Below are 19,306 nucleotides of genomic sequence, written 5' to 3'. Positions count from 1 at the left end.
ATTAGATCTAAGGAGTGCTTACAACCTGGTGCGTATCCGGAAGGGAGACGAGTGGAAGATGGCGTTCAGTACAACATCAGGGCATTATGAGTACCTCATCATGCGGTACGAGTTGATGAATGCTCCATCAGTCTTCCAAGCCTTTGTAGACAAGATTTTCAGGGACCTGCACGGGCAGGGTGTAGTGGTGTATATTGATGACATTCTGATATACTCCGCTACACGCGCCGAGCATGTGTCCCTGGTGCACAGGGTGCTGGGTCGACTGTTGGAGTATGACCTGTATGTCAAGGCTGAGAAATGCCTGTTCTTCCAGCAGTCCGTCTTCTTCCTAGGGTACCGCATTTCAACCTCGGGGGTGGAGATGGAGAGTGACCGCATTTCAGCCGTGCGTAATTGAACGACTCCCACCACAGTAAAGGAAGTGCAGCGGTTCCTAGGGTTTGCCAATTAGGTTTATCTTGGGTTTTGATCAGGTAGCGGCTCCCATTACCTCACTGCTGTAAGGGGGCCCGGTGCGTTAGCAGTGGTCGGCTGAGGCGGACAGGGCTTTTGGTCACCTGAGAGCTCTGTTTACCTCGGCTCCCGTGCTGGCGCATTTGGATCCCTCTTTGGCGTTCATAGTGGAGGTGGACGCGTCCGAGGCTGGGATTGGAGCCGTGCTCTCTCAGCTCTCGGATACGCCATCGAAGCTCTGCCCCTGTGCCTTCTTTTCGAAGAAGCTCAGCCCGGCGGAGCGAAACTATGACGTGGGGCACCGGGAGCTGTTGGCTGTCGTCAAGGCTCTGAAGGCATGGAGACATTGGCTTGAGGGGGCTAAACACCCTTTTCTCATCTGGACTGACCACCGCAATCTGGAGTACATCCGGCAGCGAGGAGACTGAACCCTCACCAGGCAAGGTGGCCATGTTTTTCATCAGCTTGGTTTTTTCCCTTTCCTACAAACCAGGTTCCCAAAACTTGAAAGCAGATACACTGTCCTGACTGTATGACACAGAGGAGCAGCCCATGGATCCCACTCCCATACTCCCGGCATCCTGCCTGGTGGCGCCGGTAGTGTGGGAGCTGGACGCGGACTTTGAGCAGGTGTTACATGCAGAACCCGCTCCCCTCCTGTGTCCCACTGGGCGTCTGTACGTTCCGTCTGCTGTCTGTGACCGGTTGATCTATTGGGCCCACACGTCACCCTCTGGTCATCCTGGGATCGGTCGGAAGGTGCGCTGTTTGGTTGGGAAGTACTGGTGGCCTACCTTGGCCAAGGACGTAAGGGTTTATGTTTCCTCCTGCTCGGTGTGCACCCAGTGTAAGGCTCCTAGGCACCTGCCCAGAGGGAAGCTACACCCCTTACCAGTTCCACAGCGGCCTTGGTCGCATCTTTCGGTGGATTTTCTTACAGTCCTCCCCTCCTCACAGGGAAACACCACGATCCTGGTCGTTGTGGATCGGTTCTCTAAGTCCTGCCATCTCCCCCCTCTGCCCGGTCTCCCTACGGCCCTACAGATTGTGGAGGCCTTGTTTACGCACGTCTTCCGGCACGTCTTCCGGCACCACGGGGTGCCTGAGGATATAGTGTCTGATCGAGGGTCCCAGTTCACTTCGAGGGTCTGGAGGGCGTTCATGGAACGTCTGGGGGTCTCGATCAGCCTTACCTCAGGGTTTCATCCCGAGAGGAATGGTCAGGTGGAGAGAGTGAACCAGGATGTGGGCAGGTTTCTGAGGTCGTATTGCCAGGATCGGCCGGGGACTGGGCAGCGTTTGTGCCGTGGGTCGAAATGGCCCAGAACTCGCTCCGCCACTCCTCAACTAACCTCTCCCCCTTCCAGTGCGTACTGGGGTACCAGCCAGTTCTGGCGCCTTGGCATCAGAGTCAGACCGAGGCTCCTGCGGTGGACAACTAGTTCAGGCGCGTAGAGGAGACTTGGGACGCCGCCCATGTTCACCTCCAGAAGGCCGTGCTGTGCCAGAAAGCCAGCACAGACCGTCACCGCAGTGAGGCCCCGGTGTTCGCACCGGGGGACCGGGTCTGGCTCTCGACCCTCCACCTGCTCCTCCACCTGCCCTGCCGGAAGCTGGGTCTGCGGTTTGTGGGGCCATTTAAAGTCCTGAGGAGAGTGAATGAGGTTTGTTATAGGTTACAGCTTCCCCCTGATTACCATATTAACTCCTCGTTCCATGTGTCTCTCCTCAGGCCGGTGGTGGCTGGTCTGCTCCAGGAGTCTGAGGTGCGGGAGGTTCCTCCGCCCCCTCTGGACATCGAGGGGCCCCGGCGTACTCCGTTCGCTCTATCCTGGATTTGAGGCGTCGGGCGTGGGGCCTTCAGTATCTCGTGTAGTGGTATGGGTACTGGGTTCCCGGTGGAGGACGTGGTGGACCATTCAATGCTGCGGGAGCCGATGCTGCGGGAGGGTGGTGTACTGTCATGACTTCCGCCGAAGTCGGGTCCTCTCCTTGTATGCGCGGCGCTCGGCGTCGCCGGTCTTCTAGCCATCATTGATCCACTTTTCATTTTCCATGGGTTTTGTCTTGTTTTTCCCTCACACCTGGTTTCAATTCCCTCAATCATTTGTTGTGTATTTAACCCTCTGTTCCCCCCATGTCTTTATGTGGGATTGTTTATTCTAAGTGCTTGTGCACGTGTTGTTTAGTGCGCAATGGGTTTTTGTACCCAATTATTCTTGTTATTTTTACGCCGTGGGTTTTGCTATTAAACTGCTCCGGCTATTACCAAGTTCTGCTCTCCTGCGTATGACTTCCCTGCCACTGATTATACAATATAATTGACTCACAAAATGAGTCCTTGCAACTTATTTTGTGACTTGTTAAGCAAATGTTTACTCCTGAACATATTTAGCTTGCCATAACAAAAAATACTCATTTTTTATTTTAATCTGTCAACAAAAATGTCTAAAAACATAATTCCACTTTGACATTAAGGTGTATTGTGTAGGCCAGTGACAAAAAATGTTTTATCTTAATTTAATCCAATTTAAATTAAGGCTGTAACACAACAAAATGTGGAAAGAGTCAAGGGGTGTGAATACTTTCTGAAGGTACTGTATGTATGACATATATACCATTGCTGAGTAACAAAACCTAGCCTTGCCGCCAGCCACGACCTCGCAGATCTGAGAGGATTGTATGAGTGGAATCATTAAGGATTACACCCATTCTGAGAGCAAGCCTGCATTTATAAATTCTGTGTATGTATCCCTCCAATCCCAGAACACCTAGTTGCTAGGAAGCAGATAGTCGGCAGGGGGGCTAGGGGATCGATTTAGTTCATTCAGAATATACTGTGTGTGGTTCTAGTCCCTTTTTCATTCAACATAAGACAACACTAGTATGGTTAAGAGTTAATTAGTTCTTCTGGATTTGCAGCTGTTGCAGAGTTTACTGACTACACTTGTAAATCGTTCAATGTGATTCAAAGCCAAGCCAGCCCTCCTCTGTCTCTCAGCCAGGCAGCTCACCTCACCTCTAGTCACTTCTGAGTGTTTAGCAAACAGGAACTCTCCCTAACATCCTGTTACATGACTTCATTAGGGAACACTCTCCAAAGAGTCGACAAACACTGTTACACCCTGTATGCTATAAACGAGGCCTGGAAAGCAACGCTCAACTCAAAACTAAACCCAGGAAGGAACACAAAGCTTTAAAGGCAACAGCACTCTGTTTGAGTAATGAATCAAATGAGAGAGAGAGAGAGAGCGAGAGAGAGAGAGAGAGTGAGAGAGAGAGAGAGAGAGAGAGAGAGAGAGGGAGCGAGAGAGAGGGAGAGAGAGAGGGAGAGAGAGGGAGAGAGAGAGAGAGGGAGAGAGAGAAAGAAAGAGGGAAAGAGAGAGGGAGAGAGAGAGAGAGGGAGAGAGAGAGAGAGAGCGAGAGAGAGAGAGAGAGAGGGAGAGAGAGAGAGAGAGGGAGAGAGAGAGAGAGAGGGAGAGAGAGAGAGAGAGGGAGAGAGAGAAAGAAAGAGGGAAAGAGAGAGGGAGAGAGAGAGAGAGAGAGAGGGGGAGAGAGAGAGGGAGCGAGAGAGAGAGAGAGAGGGAGAGAGAGGGAGCGAGAGAGAGAGAGAGAGAGAGAGAGAAAGAAAAGAAAGAGGGAAAGAGAGAGGGAGAGAGAGAGAGAGAGAGGGAGGGAGCGAGAGCGAGAGCGAGAGAGAGAGAGGGAGAGAGAGAAAGAAAGAGGGAAAGAGAGAGGGAGAGAGAGAGAGAGAGAGAGGGGGGGAGAGAGAGAGAGAGGGGAAAGAGGGAGAGAGAGAGAGAGAGAGAGAGAGAGGGAAAGAAAGAGAGAGAGAGAAGCTTGTGACAGCTGACTGGGGCCTCTAAGACAGGCATGTTAACATTTTGTTGCATTTTTTTCACCTTTATTTAACCAGGTAGACTAGTTGAGAACAAGTTCTCATTTACAATTGTGACCTGGCCAAGATAAAGCATAGAAATTCGACACATACAACCACATAGAGTTACATATGGAATAAACTAAACATACAGTCAATAATACAATAGAAAAAAGAAAACAAAAAGTCTATATACAGTGAGTGCAAATGACATAAGATAAGGGAGTTAAGGCAATAAATAGGCCATGGTGGTGAAGTAATTACAATATGGCAATTAAACACTGGAATGGTAGGATGTGCAGACGATGAATGTGAGATACTGGGGTGCAAAGGAGCAAGATACAAAAAATAAATACAGTATGGGGATGAGGTAGATAGATGGGCTGTTTACAGATGGGCTATGTACAGGTGCAGTGATCTGTGAGCTGCTCTGACAGCTGGTGCTTAAAGCTAGTGAGCGGGATATGTAATCAATAATCAAGGAAAGTATCCAACAAACAAGTGTTTACATTCTAGCCCCTCCCTCTAAACAAGGTGAAGCATTCTGTCCTGACTGTGTTGTTGAACCCCTCCCTCTAAACAAGGTGAAGCATTCTGTCCTGACTGTGTTGTTGAACCCCTCCCTCTAAACAAGGTGAAGCATTCTGTACCTACTGTGTTGTTGAACCCCTCCCTCTAAACAAGGTGAAGCATTCTGTCCTGACTGTGTTGTTGAACCCCTCCCTCTAAACAAGGTGAAGCATTCTGTCCTGACTGTGTTGTTGAACCCCTCCCTCTAAACAAGGTGAAGCATTCTGTCCTGACTGTGTTGTTGAACCCCTCCCTCTAAACAAGGTGAAGCATTCTGTACCTACTGTGTTGTTGAACCCCTCCCTCTAAACAAGGTGAAGCATTCTGTCCTGACTGTGTTGTTGAACCCCTCCCTCTAAACAAGGTGAAACATTCTGTCCTGACTGTGTTGTTGAACCCCTCCCTCTAAGCAAGGTGAAGCATTCTGTCCTGTGTTGTTGAACCCCTCCCTCTAAACAAGGTGAAGCATTCTGTCCTTACTGTGTTGTTGAACCCCTCCCTCTAAACAAGGTGAAGCATTCTGTCCTGACTGTGTTGTTGAACCCCTCCCTCTAAACAAGGTGAAGCATTCTGTCCTGACTGTGTTGTTGAACCCCTCCCTCTAAACAAGGTGAAGCATTCTGTCCTTACTCAGGGTACGTAGACTACTTTCAAGTATTTAAGTTGAGCAGCTTAAGTATTAGAAATGTACAAATTTGACCCAGGTCTCTATGGTAACAAGTAGCACAACAAAACAACATGGACTCACAGTTTCAGGTTGACAGTCGGACTCCGCGACCTCGTATAAAACCACATCTTTGATGAAGACGGCAATGGCTTTCAGTATGAACGCCACAAACAGGTTCATGTGGATGTAGTTTCTGGTGCAGTGCAACTTCCTGTTGAACATTACAAAATATACATATCAGTTTATAGCAGGTATAATCACATTTATTTGATCATGTCATCCTATTTTATTTCCTTTTAAAATGTATTACAGGACTACATTTTTGACAGGCGTTTTACAACAAATCTGCCCTACCAAGGAAAAAAGGGCAATAACTGCTCATTTGGTCGAAAATGAGTTAATGTCTTTTTTTTTTTGTTGATACCTGCTTGATCATGTGGACAAGTATCCTGCCTCTATTGAATTGTGTTTTTGGAGAAAATAGGAGGTCATGTTAGCCAGTAACTGTATAAAGTTACTGTGAAACCAAGGTAAATAAAAAGCAATTCCTCCCAGTTAAACGCTATGAGCAGTTACTGCATTTTTGCTTGGTTGGACAGTATAGTACTACCACCGTGACCAAACATTTCCCAAACGAAGGTATTAAGGCATTATTTGATAATGTAGCATGTTCGTCATGCTTCTCCTCCTGTTCTTTGTGTCTTCGGAAGCATACGAATGGAATACCACCTCTGAGTAACATTTCCCAAACGAAGGTATTAAGGCATTATTTGATAATGTAGCATGTTCGTCATGCTTCTCCTCCTGTTCTTTGTGTCTTCGGAAGCATACGAATGGAATACCACCTCTGAGTAACATTTCCCAAACGAAGGTATTAAGGCATTATTTGATAATGTAGCATGTTCGTCATGCTTCTCCTCCTGTTCTTTGTGTCTTCGGAAGCATACGAATGGAATACCACCTCTGAGTAACATTTCCCAAACGAAGGTATTAAGGCATTATTTGATAATGTAGCATGTTCGTCATGCTTCTCCTCCTGTTCTTTGTGTCTTCGGAAGCATACGAATGGAATACCACCTCTGAGTAACATTTCCCAAACGAAGGTATTAAGGAATTATTTGATAATGTAGCATGTTCGTCATGCTTCTCCTCCTGTTCTTTGTGTCTTCGGAAGCATACGAATGGAATACCACCTCTGAGTAACATTTCCCAAACGAAGGTATTAAGGCATTATTTGATAATGTAGCATGTTCGTCATGCTTCTCCTCCTGTTCTTTGTGTCTTCGGAAGCATACGAATGGAATACCACCTCTGAGTAACATTTCCCAAACGAAGGTATTAAGGCATTATTTGATAATGTAGCATGTTCGTCATGCTTCTCCTCCTGTTCTTTGTGTCTTCGGAAGCATACGAATGGAATACCACCTCTGAGTAACATTTCCCAAACTAAGGTATTAAGGCATTATTTGATAATGTAGCATGTTCGTCATGCTTCTCCTCCTGTTCTTTGTGTCTTCGGAAGCATACGAATGGAATACCACCTCTGAGTAACATTTCCCAAACCACTTCATCATATTGTACATTTGATAATACTTTGTCCTGTTTATTCCCTTCAATACTACCACTGTGACTAACATTTCCCAGACTTAAGTCTTCATGATGGCAAATATTGTATTGCAGATCGGGGTTAAAACTATAAGAGCCTCTAATAGAAGTGATGATGAGATTGGGGTTCAAACTATAAAGAAGCTATAACAGAAGTGACGATCAGATTTGGGTTAAAATGATCAGAGCATAGTGGGTGTAATAGTGTGGTGACAGACAAGGCAACTTCCCCTGTTGTCAGAGTATTGTGTCACAATGTGTACTGTATATAAACAACACTGTGTTCCGTACACCTGTGATGCTCTGACTCTCCAAACTGTTGCTCAGGCCAGAAATATGCTAGTTAGTGGCCTCTGCCATCGCATCGTAAGACCGCTTGGAGTAAACACATCACTCACTGTTTACCAAGACACACACACACACACACACACACACACACACACACACACACACACACACACACACACACACACACACACACACACACACACACACACACACACACACACACACACACACACACAGTTAAATGAAGTGTGTGATGCTTTAAAAGGCCTACTGGGAGGCCAGGCCACTTAACATTTAATTAATGATCAGAACTCTGTCATTCTCTGTCTTCCTCTCCCCCCCTCCTCAACCCTCCTCTTACCCTTCCTCTTACCCTTCCTCTCACCCCTCCTCTCACCCTTCCTCTCAGTGTGTGAGTGTCTTTGTGCGTGTACCACAGGATCACTTACAGTAGTGAAGTTTATGACAGGATATGTCCTTTTGTTAACCACTCCAGTGTGTTTGAGAGATGGTGCAACGACACATTATGGCATTTAGAAAACCTGTTCTATCCAGGTGTCTTAGTGTTAAATGGGGTGTAGAATACACCATAAAATCATCATCAAACTGACCGAAAGGACATACTGTGCAATGCAGCCTGTGTAGGAGAGGCAGGGGGTATCGGCACAAAGCTTGACTGAGCTAGCTGTAAGTGATTCTTCTGAATAACGTCGTGCCATAACTAAGGGATAAACGCACCTGTTCTGTACATTAATAATGGACGATGCAAGGTAATGTAGTGAACGGAGGTGTTTATCCTGCTTATACTACAGTAATGTAGAGAACGGAGGTGTTTATCCCATTTATACCACAGTAATGTAGAGAACGGAGGTGTTTATCCCATTTATACCACAGTAATGTAGTGAACGGAGGTGTTTATCCTGCTTATACTACAGTAATGTAGTGAACGGAGGTGTTTATCCCATTTATACCACAGTAATGTAGAGAATGGAGGTGTTTATCCCATTTATACCACAGTAATGTAGAGAACGGAGGTGTTTATCCCATTTATACCACAGTAATGTAGAGAACGGAGGTGTTTATCCCATTTATACCACAGTAATGTAGAGAACGGGGTGTTTATCCCATTTATACCACAGTAATGTAGAGAACGGAGGTGTTTATCCCATTTATACCACAGTAATGTAGAGAACGGAGGTGTTTATCCTGCTTATACTACAGTAATGTAGTGAACGGAGGTGTTTATCCCATTTATACTACAGTGATGTAGAGAACGGAGGTGTTTATCCCATTTATACCACAGTAATGTAGAGAACGGAGGTGTTTATCCTGCTTATACTACAGTAATGTAGTGAACGGAGGTGTTTATCCTGATTATAATACAGTAATGTAGAGAACGGAGGTGTTTATCCCATTTATACCACAGTAATGTAGAGAACGGAGGTGTTTATCCCATTTATACCACAGTAATGTAGAGAACGGAGGTGTTTATCCTGCTTATACTACAGTAATGTAGTGAACGGAGGTGTTTATCCCATTTATACCACAGTAATGTAGTGAACGGAGGTGTTTATCCCATTTATACTACAGTGATGTAGAGAACGGAGGTGTTTATCCCATTTATACCACAGTAATGTAGAGAACGGAGGTGTTTATCCTGCTTATACTACAGTAATGTAGAGAACGGAGGTGTTTATCCCATTTATACCACAGTTGCCAAAGAAAACAATACTAACATTTGTTTGTTGGTGGTTTCATTTATATAAGGAAATTCATGCTCTCTCATCTTTTGGTTGATAGCCTTCAGTTGATGATAGCCTTCAGATGCTAACACGTTACTCACTATGGCGTCACATTTTGTCCTAGCACATGTACATTTCGGCTCATAAAGCTTTCGTGTCAGTTGTGCTGTGCAGTCCATAGATCTGTAACTATGATTGTGTCGCATAGTGTGCTATGCAAAGACACCCTCCTGCACAGCTAAATCATATTGTTCTTGGGAAGGCTCTACCTTCTTGAAGAATGTGGTGACAGAGGGCAAACCAACACGGCCAATCAGAGAGGCTTTAAGCTTTTTTGTCTGTTGATGTTCTACCATTGCCGTTCTTCTCCGGATGCCAATTGAAAGAGAGGAATTACAAAGGGTGCAGTGAACCATTCTATCGTCTTGACCTGAGCGTATAAATGGACATTCTCTCATCATGTTTTTCATAAAGTGCATTTCGGTTTCTTGGAAAGAGTCATTGTATCTCCTCTGTCTGCTCTTCTTCACTCTCCTTGTCTCACTCTTCTCCACTCTCTTAACATGTTCTTCTCCTCCAATCTTCCTCTTCCTCTTTTCTTCACTCGTCTTCCTTTCCTTCTCTTCACCTTTCCACCTCACTCTTCTACACTCTCCTTGCTTCACTCTTTTTTACTCCCTTCATTTTTCCGTCTCCTTCCTCTCCAATCTGTATTAATAAATAGTAAAATAATAAATACTATTAGATAAAATACTTTGGTTAACAGATACCCATTGCTTGCCTCATTTCTGTATTTTATCTCAAAAACATTGTTTGGAATAACACATTGGCAGGCTCTGTAATCATATCTTTACCTTTCCTCCTCTGTCTCCTTCACTCTTCTTCATATCCAGTCTTCCTCCTCTCCTTCCTCTCCACTGATAATGTTATCCATGAACACTTCTAACTTTATTTTCACACTACTTATTATAATGCCAGTAGAGTAGGGGCCTGAGGACACACACTTAATGTGTTGGGAAATATGTTGTGAATGTATTGTAATGTTTTAAAAGTTGAATAGCCATAATAAATACAAAACACTGGTCATTGAGAGGAGATCGCATTGCATATCAAAACACTAAGCTAGAAGCTAGAAAAAATAGTTTGTGCTAGCAAACCTGCCAATATGACAACCGAGTTCAAAAACAGCTGGTCAAACTAGAAACATGTGGGAGAATTTGTCATCATAGCGCCACTAAACTAGAAACATGTGGGAGGATTTGACAGCATTAAGCCACTAAACTAGAAACATGTGGGAGGATTTGACAGCATTAAGCCACTAAACTAGAAACATATGGGAGGATTTGACAGCATAGCGACACTAAACTAGAAACATGTGGGAGAATTTGTCATCATAGCGCCACTAAACTAGAAACATGTGGGAGGATTTGACAGCATTAAGCCACTAAACTAGAAACATGTGGGAGGATTTGACAGCATTAAGCCACTAAACTAGAAACATATGGGAGGATTTGACAGCATAGCGACACTAAACTAGAAGCATGTGAGGATTTCACAGCATAGTGCCACTAAACTAGAAACATGGGAGGATTTGACAGCATTGCACCACTAAACTAGAAACATGGGAGGATTTGACAGCATTGCGCCACTAAACTAGAAACATGTGGGAGGATTTGACAGCATAGTGCTACTAAACTAGAAACATGTGGGAGCAAGTGACAGCATTAAGCCACTAAACTAGAAACGTGGGAGGATTTGACTGCATTGCGCCACTAAACTAGAAACGTGGGAGGATTTGACAGCATAGCGTCACTAAACTAGAAACATGTGGGAGGATTTGACAGCATAGTGCCACTAAACTAGAAACGTGGGAGGATTTGACTGCATAGCGTCACTAAACTAGAAACGTGGGAGGATTTGACAGCATAGCGTCACTAAACTAGAAACATGTGGGAGGATTTGACAGCATAGTGCCACTAAACTAGAAACATGGGAGGATTTGACAGCATAGCGCCACTAAACTAGAAACGTGGGAGGATTTGACAGCATTAAGCCACTAAACTAGAAACATGTGGGAGGATTTGACAGCATAGCGTCACTAAACTAGAAACATGTGGGAGGATTTGACAGCATAGCGCCACTAAACTAGAAACATGTGGGAGGATTTGACAGCATTAAGCCACTAAACTAGAAACATGTGGGAGGATTTGACAGCATAGCGCCACTAAACTAGAAACATGTGGGAGGATTTGACAGCATTAAGCCACTAAACTAGAAACATGTGGGAAGATTTGACAGCATAGCGTCACTAAACTAGAAACATGTGGGAGGATTTGACAGCATTAAGCCACTAAACTAGAAACATGTGGGAGGATTTGTCATCATAGCGTCACTAAACTAGAAACATGTGGGAGGATTTGACAGCATTAAGCCACTAAACTAGAAACATGTGGGAGGATTTGACAGCATTAAGCCACTAAACTAGAAACATGTGGGAGGATTTGACAGCATTAAGCCACTAAACTAGAAACATGTGGGAGGATTTGACAGCATTGCGCCACTAAACCAGAAACATGTGGGAGGATTTGACAGCATTAAGCCACTAAACTAGAAACATGGGAGGATTTGACAGCATAGCGCCACTTGCGTCGTGACTGCAACAGTAGAGACCAGAGAAATTCATGTTCATCTCTCACCACGTTAATGTCATCAGATACTTTTTTTTTTTTTTTAAGGAAGAATCTTACGAAAGGTATTGACAACACATTGATAGGCAATACTATACATGTTTTAAAAATAGTACAGATTTAAAAGAAAGACATTAGTCTTAAATCGCAAACCACCGTGACTAAAATATGCAGAGGAAAAACATCCTTAGAGTCTTTGTTGTTCCACATGTAAACACCCCCACGCTGTTCTCGATAAGCTTTCGAGCAGCTGGTGATGTAAGCACAGTAAAGAATCCTACCTAAAAGTGCAGAGTAGGACGATAGCGATAGTGAGGGAGATGAGAGAGAGACTGTGTCCGATAGTGTAGCCTACTTTCACTGCCCAGTAGAACTCCGCCTGAGAGAAACACACAAGTAGACACATTAAAACATGTTACTGCTCACACAGTTCAAAGCTTAAAAACAATAATAAAGAGAGCCAACCCACCTCTGTTTTGGTAAAAAGCTGAAAGATGGGCCTGGAGAAAAGTAACCACTCTCAAATTCATAGACAGAGCTATGGAAGCAAAGACTGACCACCCATGATATACAGTACAAAATGATCTATTTTTATCAACAAGTTTATATTTTAGGTTCTGATGGGGTACGACAGTTGAACTAAGCTCATATTCTTCAAGAATCAAGTTTTATTCTTCAAGAATCAAGTTTTATTCTTCAAGAATCAAGTTTTATTCTTCAAGAATCAAGTTATATTCTTCAAGAATCAAGTTATATTCTTCAAGAATCAAGTTATATTCTTCAAGAATCAAGTTATATTCTTCAAGAATCAAGTTATATTCTTCAAGAATCAAGTTATATTCTTCAAGAATCAAGTTTTACTCTTCAAGAATCAAGTTTTATTCTTCAAGAATCAAGTTTTATTCTTCAAGAATCAAGTTATATTCTTCAAGAATCAAGTTATATTCTTCAAGAATCAAGTTATATTCTTCAAGAATCAAGTTATATTCTTCAAGAATCAAGTTATATTCTTCAAGAATTCTTCAAGAATCAATGCATGTATACGTTAAAACAATTAACTAGCAATAAGCATGATTTATGTTAATTTGTATTTAACCTTTATTTAACTAGGCAAGTCAATTAAGAGCAAATTCTTACGACGCTGGGCCAATTGCAAACCCGGACGACGCTGGGCCAATTGCAAACCCGGACGACGCTGGTGCCAATTGCAAACCCGGACGACGCTGGGCCAATTGCAAACCCGGACGACGCTGGTGCCAATTGCAAACCCGGACGACGCTGGGCCAATTACAAACCCGGACAACGCTGGGCCAGCGTCGGCCGGTGGTTATACAGCCTGGAATCGAACCAGGGACTGTAGTGACACCTCTAGCACTGAGATGGAGTGCCTTAGACCGCTGTGCCACTCGGGAGTCCGAAATTCTAGATTTAACAGATGGGCAAATCTATAACGGTCGAGCGCTATCCTCCGACAATTATTTTTATTTTTGATGTAATTCTAATTTCTGGATAAGGCTTAAAGTACAGGAGACATTCTAGTTACGGCATATGATTGTTGAAAACACAAGGCCCTAATAATGGTACCCTATTCCATACTGTATTCCATACTGTAGTCCACTACTTTAGACCAGGCCCATAGGGCACCCTATTCCTTACTGTAGTGCACTACTTTAGACCAGGCCCATAGGGCAGCCTATTCCATACTGTAGTGCACTACTTTAGACCAGGCCCATAGGGCACCCTATTCCATACACTACTTTAGACCAGGCCAATAGGGCACCCTATTCCATACTGTAGTCCACTACTTTAGACCAGGCCCATAGGGCACCCTATTCCATACTGTAGTCCACTACTTTAGACCAGGCCCATAGGGCACCCTATTCCATACTGTAGTCCACTACTTTAGACCAGGCCCATAGGGCACCCTATTCCATACTGTAGTCCACTACTTTAGACCAGGCCCATAGGGCACCCTATTCCATACTGTAGTCCACTACTTTAGACCAGGCCCATAGGGCACCCTATTCCATACTGTAGTCCACTACTTTAGACCAGGCCCATAGGGCACCCTATTCCATACTGTAGTCCACTACTTTAGACCAGGCCCATAGGGCACCCTATTCCATACTGTAGTCCACTACTTTAGACCAGGCCAATAGGGCACCCTATTCCATACTGTAGTCCACTACTTTAGACCAGGCCCATAGGGCAGCCTATTCCATACTGTAGTCCACTACTTTAGACCAGGCCCATAGGGCACCCTATTCCTTACTGTAGTGGGAATTGAGTGGCATTTCAAATGTAGCCTTCATACATGCTCCTTTACTCCAGGGAGCAACATGTTAAGTCTGTAGGTATTGTAGCTCTATGTGGCCGACTCAGTTTGAATCCAGGCTGTCTGTGCACCACCAGACCATTTTAGCCCGCTGAGCTGAAGTCTGGGCATTAGCTCGGGGACCACTTTAAAAAAATATTTGTAACACTTTTTTTATCGTAAAGTAAAAAGCCATTGTCTTGTTATCACCGTTACACAAATACAAAGGTCACTGTTTTATGAACGTTGGTCAATAATGATTAGAAATGTATTGATGGATCTGTAAAAAGACACTGGTTGCCATACCTACCTTGTCATCATCATCAACTTTGGTGACATTGGCGTTGTACCCACAATTCAGTGCATAGGAAGCAGGGCTAACCTCAGACCAGCCATCACTGGTGCAGGTCTTCGACAGGTTACCTAGATGACAGAGAGGACAGGTGTAACAGGTTACCTAGATGACAGAGGGGACAGGTGAAACAGGTTACCTAGATGACAAAGAGGACAGGTATAACAGGTTACCTAGACGACAGAGGGGACAGGTGTAACAGGTTACCTAGACAACAGAGCGGACAGTTATAACAGGTTACCTAGACGACAGAGAGGACAGGTGTAACAGGTTACCTAGATGACAAATAGGACAGTTATAACAGGTTACCTAGACGACAGAGAGGACAGGTGTAACTGGTTACCTAGACAACAGAGCGGACAGTTATAACAGGTTACCTAGACGACAGAGAGGACAGGTGTAACAGGTTACCTAGACAACAGAGCGGACAGGTGTAACAGGTTACCTAGACAACAGAGCGGACAGGTGTAACAGGTTACCTAGACAACAGAGCGGACAGTTATAACAGGTTACCTAGACGACAGAGAGGACAGGTGTAACAGGTTACCTAGACGACAGAGAGGACAGGTGTAACAGGTTACCTAGACAACAGAGCAGACAGTTATAACAGGTTACCTAGACAACAGAGCGGACAGTTATAACAGGTTACCTACACTCTACTTGTTTTTACAGTAACTTACTGGCAGCCAGTTAACTGTAAGTTACTGTAAAAAAAAAGGAACAGTATTTTACGTACCATATTTTACGGTATTCAATATTGTTACTGTAATTTATTTACAGTACCAATAATGCTACTGTGGTCATTTTACAGTAACATACTGTTCCTGTAGAGACTTATTTGCATATTTCCCAGTGCCTTGCCTTTAAAATGAATTGTAGAGTTACCACCCATGACTGTTTTTGTTAGTGACAGAGACATAGCTGTTGCATTCATCCCTGTTCAGTCTTGTGGCCAAGTGAGATTCTAAGAGAATAAGTTGTCATTAAAATTAAATTATGGCAGAATTTATCGGGACCCCACCCCAAATCTAATGACACAGCCTTAAAATCTGTACATTTCGATTTTTACATCAACAAATAACCTTCAATGAATTACATTTTCATCTCTTACCAAAATTCAAGAAACCAATAAATAAACATACTCAATAAAATAGCATTTAAAAAAAAAAAAAGATCTTTCTCTAAAACTTTTGTGTATTGTCCCGAATCCCCGAACTGACAAGGTAAAAATATGTTGTTCTTCCCCTGAACAGGCAGTTAACCCACTGTTCCTAGACCAGTTAACCCACTGTTCCTAGACCAGTTAACCCACTGTTCCACTGTTCCTAGACCAGTTAGCCCACTGTTCCCCAGGCGCCAATGATGTGCATGTCGAATAAGGCAGCCCCCCCCCCCCCCCCCCCCCCCCCCGCATCTCTCTGATTCAGAGGGGTTGGCTTAGATGCGGAATATACATTTCAGTTGAATGCGTCCAGCTGTACAACTGACTAGGTATCCCCCCTTTCCCTTTCCCATACAATAATTTAGACTCTTATTTTATTTTGTCCCCCCCCCCCCCCCCAGAGAAAACATTTTTTTACATTTTTTTTGGCGACCTCACTGCAGTTCCTCCCCTGACATTGAATACCACTGCTTTAACACAATTGATATTTCACAAGGCCATATTTCATAAGACCTTATAGTTTTACTCTTATACGGTGGTCTGAAACTCAGGATTTATAGGCCACATCACGCCTGCAAGTAGGGCTGCAAACTTCTGTTCACTTTATAACCAAAACGTTCAGAAGTCCTGGAACAATCATCCAACTGGGAATTCTGGAAAAACCTGGGAGTTTCCAGAATGTTACAACCTTAGCTAGTTATGTTATTTATCTTTGTGTAGCGTAAGATTAATTAATCAATCAAAACACAGATGTGAATTTTTTTTTGTTAAACAATCTACCTGTATTACAGCATGCAGGGAACTTTGATAAAGGATTACAATTGGTTTACAGTTAACTGACTGCCAGTATGTTACCGTAAACAAAATGTTGTTACTGTAATCCATTGATGGTACCATTACTGTTATTGTAATCTATTGTAAAGTGTGGGGAAGGGGGATAGTTGTTTGAATTCAGGCTAAGTGATGTTGCAATTTCCCAATTTTTTCCAAGGGGCCGGTGTTTTATATGTAGCTCATATTATGCTTGTGCTTGGTTTACTTTTAAAAATTGATAATGATTTATTTAGTTGATGTGCCTTTTCCTAATGATATATGTTTGCTTTAATAGGGTAGCCTAGTGGTTAGAGCGTTGGACTAGTAACCTTAAAGGTTGCAAGTTCAAACCCCCCGAGCTGACAAGGTACAAATCTGTCGTTCTGCCCCTGAACAAGACAGTTAACCCACTGTTCCTAGGCCGTCAATGAAAATAAGAATTTGTTCTTAACTGACTTTCCTAGTTAAAAAAAGGTTAAGAGTATTAAAATACCTTGGCTACAAACAAAGCAATGCATATAAAATAACAAAATTAACAAAGACTAAAATATAAAATGTATAATAACAATTTGCAACAAAAAAACAACAACATTTTCTCTCTTGCTTCTGAGGCTGAGCTTGGGCTTTGTTCTTTTTGTATGGCATTCTATTTGAGTATTCAGAAATACAGTAACTGAAGCACTACCGTGTTTTACGTTGCATGATTTTTATGGCCATGTCCTAAATACATCAAATATTTCCCGGCCATTACATTTGTTTTCCCACAATGCAATGTCATTAACGGTAAAAAAAAAAAAATTAAGTGTAGGTAACAGAAGGTACAGTCATTTACAGGTGATCTCCAAAACCAAAACAATACGTTTTTATATGTTCAGCTCAATCAAGTTAAAATACAATAGTTCAACAGAGCCCAACTCTGACATTTGTTTTCAAAATGTTTTTGTTAAGCTTTTTTTATGTATTATGCTATCTTCTACCCCCTTCTCTACCCCCACTCTACCCCCCCCCATCTTCTACCCCCACTCTACCCTCCCCCAATCTTCTACCCCCTTCTCTACCCCCACTCTACCCCCTTCTCTACCCCCACTCTACCCCCCAATCTTCTACCCCCTTCTCTACCCCCACTCTACCCCCCCCAATCTTCTACCCCCTTCTCTACCCCCACTCTACCCCCCCCCAATCTTCTACCCCCTTCTCTACCCCCACTCTACCCCCCCAATCTTCTACCCCCTTCTCTACCCCCACTCTACCCCCCCCCCAATCTTCTACCCCCTTCTCTACCTCCACTCTACCCCCCCCCAATCTTCTACCCCCTTCTCTACCCCCACTCTACCCCCCCCAATCTTCTACCCTCTTCTCTACCCCCACTCTACCCCCCCAATCTTCTACCCCCTTCTCTACCCCCACTCTACCCCCCCCCCCAATCTTCTACCCCCTTCTCTACCCCCACTCTACCCCCCCCAATCTTCTACCCCCACTCTACCCCCCCAATCTTCTACCCCCACTCTACCCCCCCAATTTTCTACCCCCACTCTACCCCCCAATCTTCTACCCCCACTCTACCCCCCAATCTTCTACCCCCACTCTACCCCCCCCTCTACCCCTTCTCTACCCCCACTCTACCTCCACTCTACCCCCTTCTCTACTCCCACTCCACCGCCCCCTCTACCCCGACTCTACCCCCCCCCCCCCCCCAATCTTCAAAGCAATCAAACCAAGTGTTGAGAAATCTCTTCTGCCTTCCCACTCCACTGATCAACACAACAGTCTCCTCCAAGGAGCACAAAAAACAAGACACATTCTCGGTGAAATACTAGTGGTTTCTTCTCGTCTTTAAATATCAGAAGGGGCAACTTTTTCCCTCCTTTATTCAGATCCAATTATTTTACACAAGAGAGTCTCACTGGAACATAGTCCACTTCAGCAAATTGAAGTCTTTACTGTCAGGAGGGGATATGATGGCCCCTGTGATGCACTGAGGCTTACAGGTTCCGTGTGTGTGTGTGTGTGTGTGTGTGTGTGTGTGTGTGTGTGTGTGTGTGAAAAAAGAAAAAGCTGTATTGTCACATCGACCAGATAGGTGCAGTGGAACGTGTTGTTTTACAGGGTCAGCCATAGTAGTACGGCACCCCTGGTGTAAATTAGGGTCACGTGCCTTGCTCAAGGGCACATCGGCAGATGTGTCGGCTCAGGAATTTGAACCAGCAACCTTTCGGTTAGGCTACCTGCCGCCCTAAACTCCATCTGTTTTCTTAATTTACCCAGGACCATTCCTCAGAGACCAAGATGCCATCGTCTAGTAATGAGTCTTTTCAACTCCACAGTAAACAGTCTATGGGGACACAGGGTACGGGTCTACAGTATGGTCTATGGGGACACAGGGTATGGGTTTACAGTATGGTCTATGGGGACACACAGGGTTCTGGTCTACAGTATGGTCTATGGGGACACACAGGGTACGGGTCTACAGTATAGTCTATGGGGACACAGGGTACGGGTCTACAGTATGGTCTATGGGGACACAGGGTACGGGTCTACAGTATGGTCTATGGGGACACAGGGTACGGGTCTACAATATGGTCTATGGGGACACAGGGTACGGGTCTACAATATGGTCTATGGGGACACAGGGTACGGGTCTACAGTATGGTCTATGGGGATACAGGGTACGGATCTACAGTATGGTCTATGGGGACACAGGGTACGGGTCTACAGTATGGTCTATGGGGACACAGGGTACGGGTCTACAGTATGGTCTATGGGGACACACAGG

At 44.3% G+C, this 19,306-nt stretch overlaps 1 protein-coding gene across 4 annotated transcripts in view; it reads right to left on the bottom strand.

Annotated features, from left to right (window-relative positions):
* vipr1a (vasoactive intestinal peptide receptor 1a) overlaps positions 1-19,306 on the bottom strand; it is a 105,896-nt gene that overhangs the window by 32,834 nt on the left and 53,756 nt on the right. For all 4 annotated transcript variants that reach the window (XR_005052988.1, XR_005052989.1, XR_005052990.1 and 1 more), the window contains exons 4-6: positions 14,517-14,629; positions 12,174-12,271; positions 5,652-5,781 (exon numbers count right to left, since the gene is read on the bottom strand). Coding sequence is in view for 1 of the 4 variants with exons in the window: in XM_036986615.1 (XP_036842510.1) it covers positions 5,652-5,781; positions 12,174-12,271; positions 14,517-14,629 (341 nt within the window). In the remaining 3 variants the exon portion in view is untranslated. The remainder of the gene's footprint in view (positions 1-5,651; positions 5,782-12,173; positions 12,272-14,516; positions 14,630-19,306) is intronic.

The sequence above is a fragment of the Oncorhynchus mykiss genome, chromosome 8 (genome assembly GCF_013265735.2).
Source record: "Oncorhynchus mykiss isolate Arlee chromosome 8, USDA_OmykA_1.1, whole genome shotgun sequence".
Lineage (NCBI taxonomy): Eukaryota > Metazoa > Chordata > Actinopteri > Salmoniformes > Salmonidae > Oncorhynchus > Oncorhynchus mykiss.
Note: the sequence above shows the minus strand (reverse complement) of the source record. Positions and strands in the feature narration are given on the sequence as shown.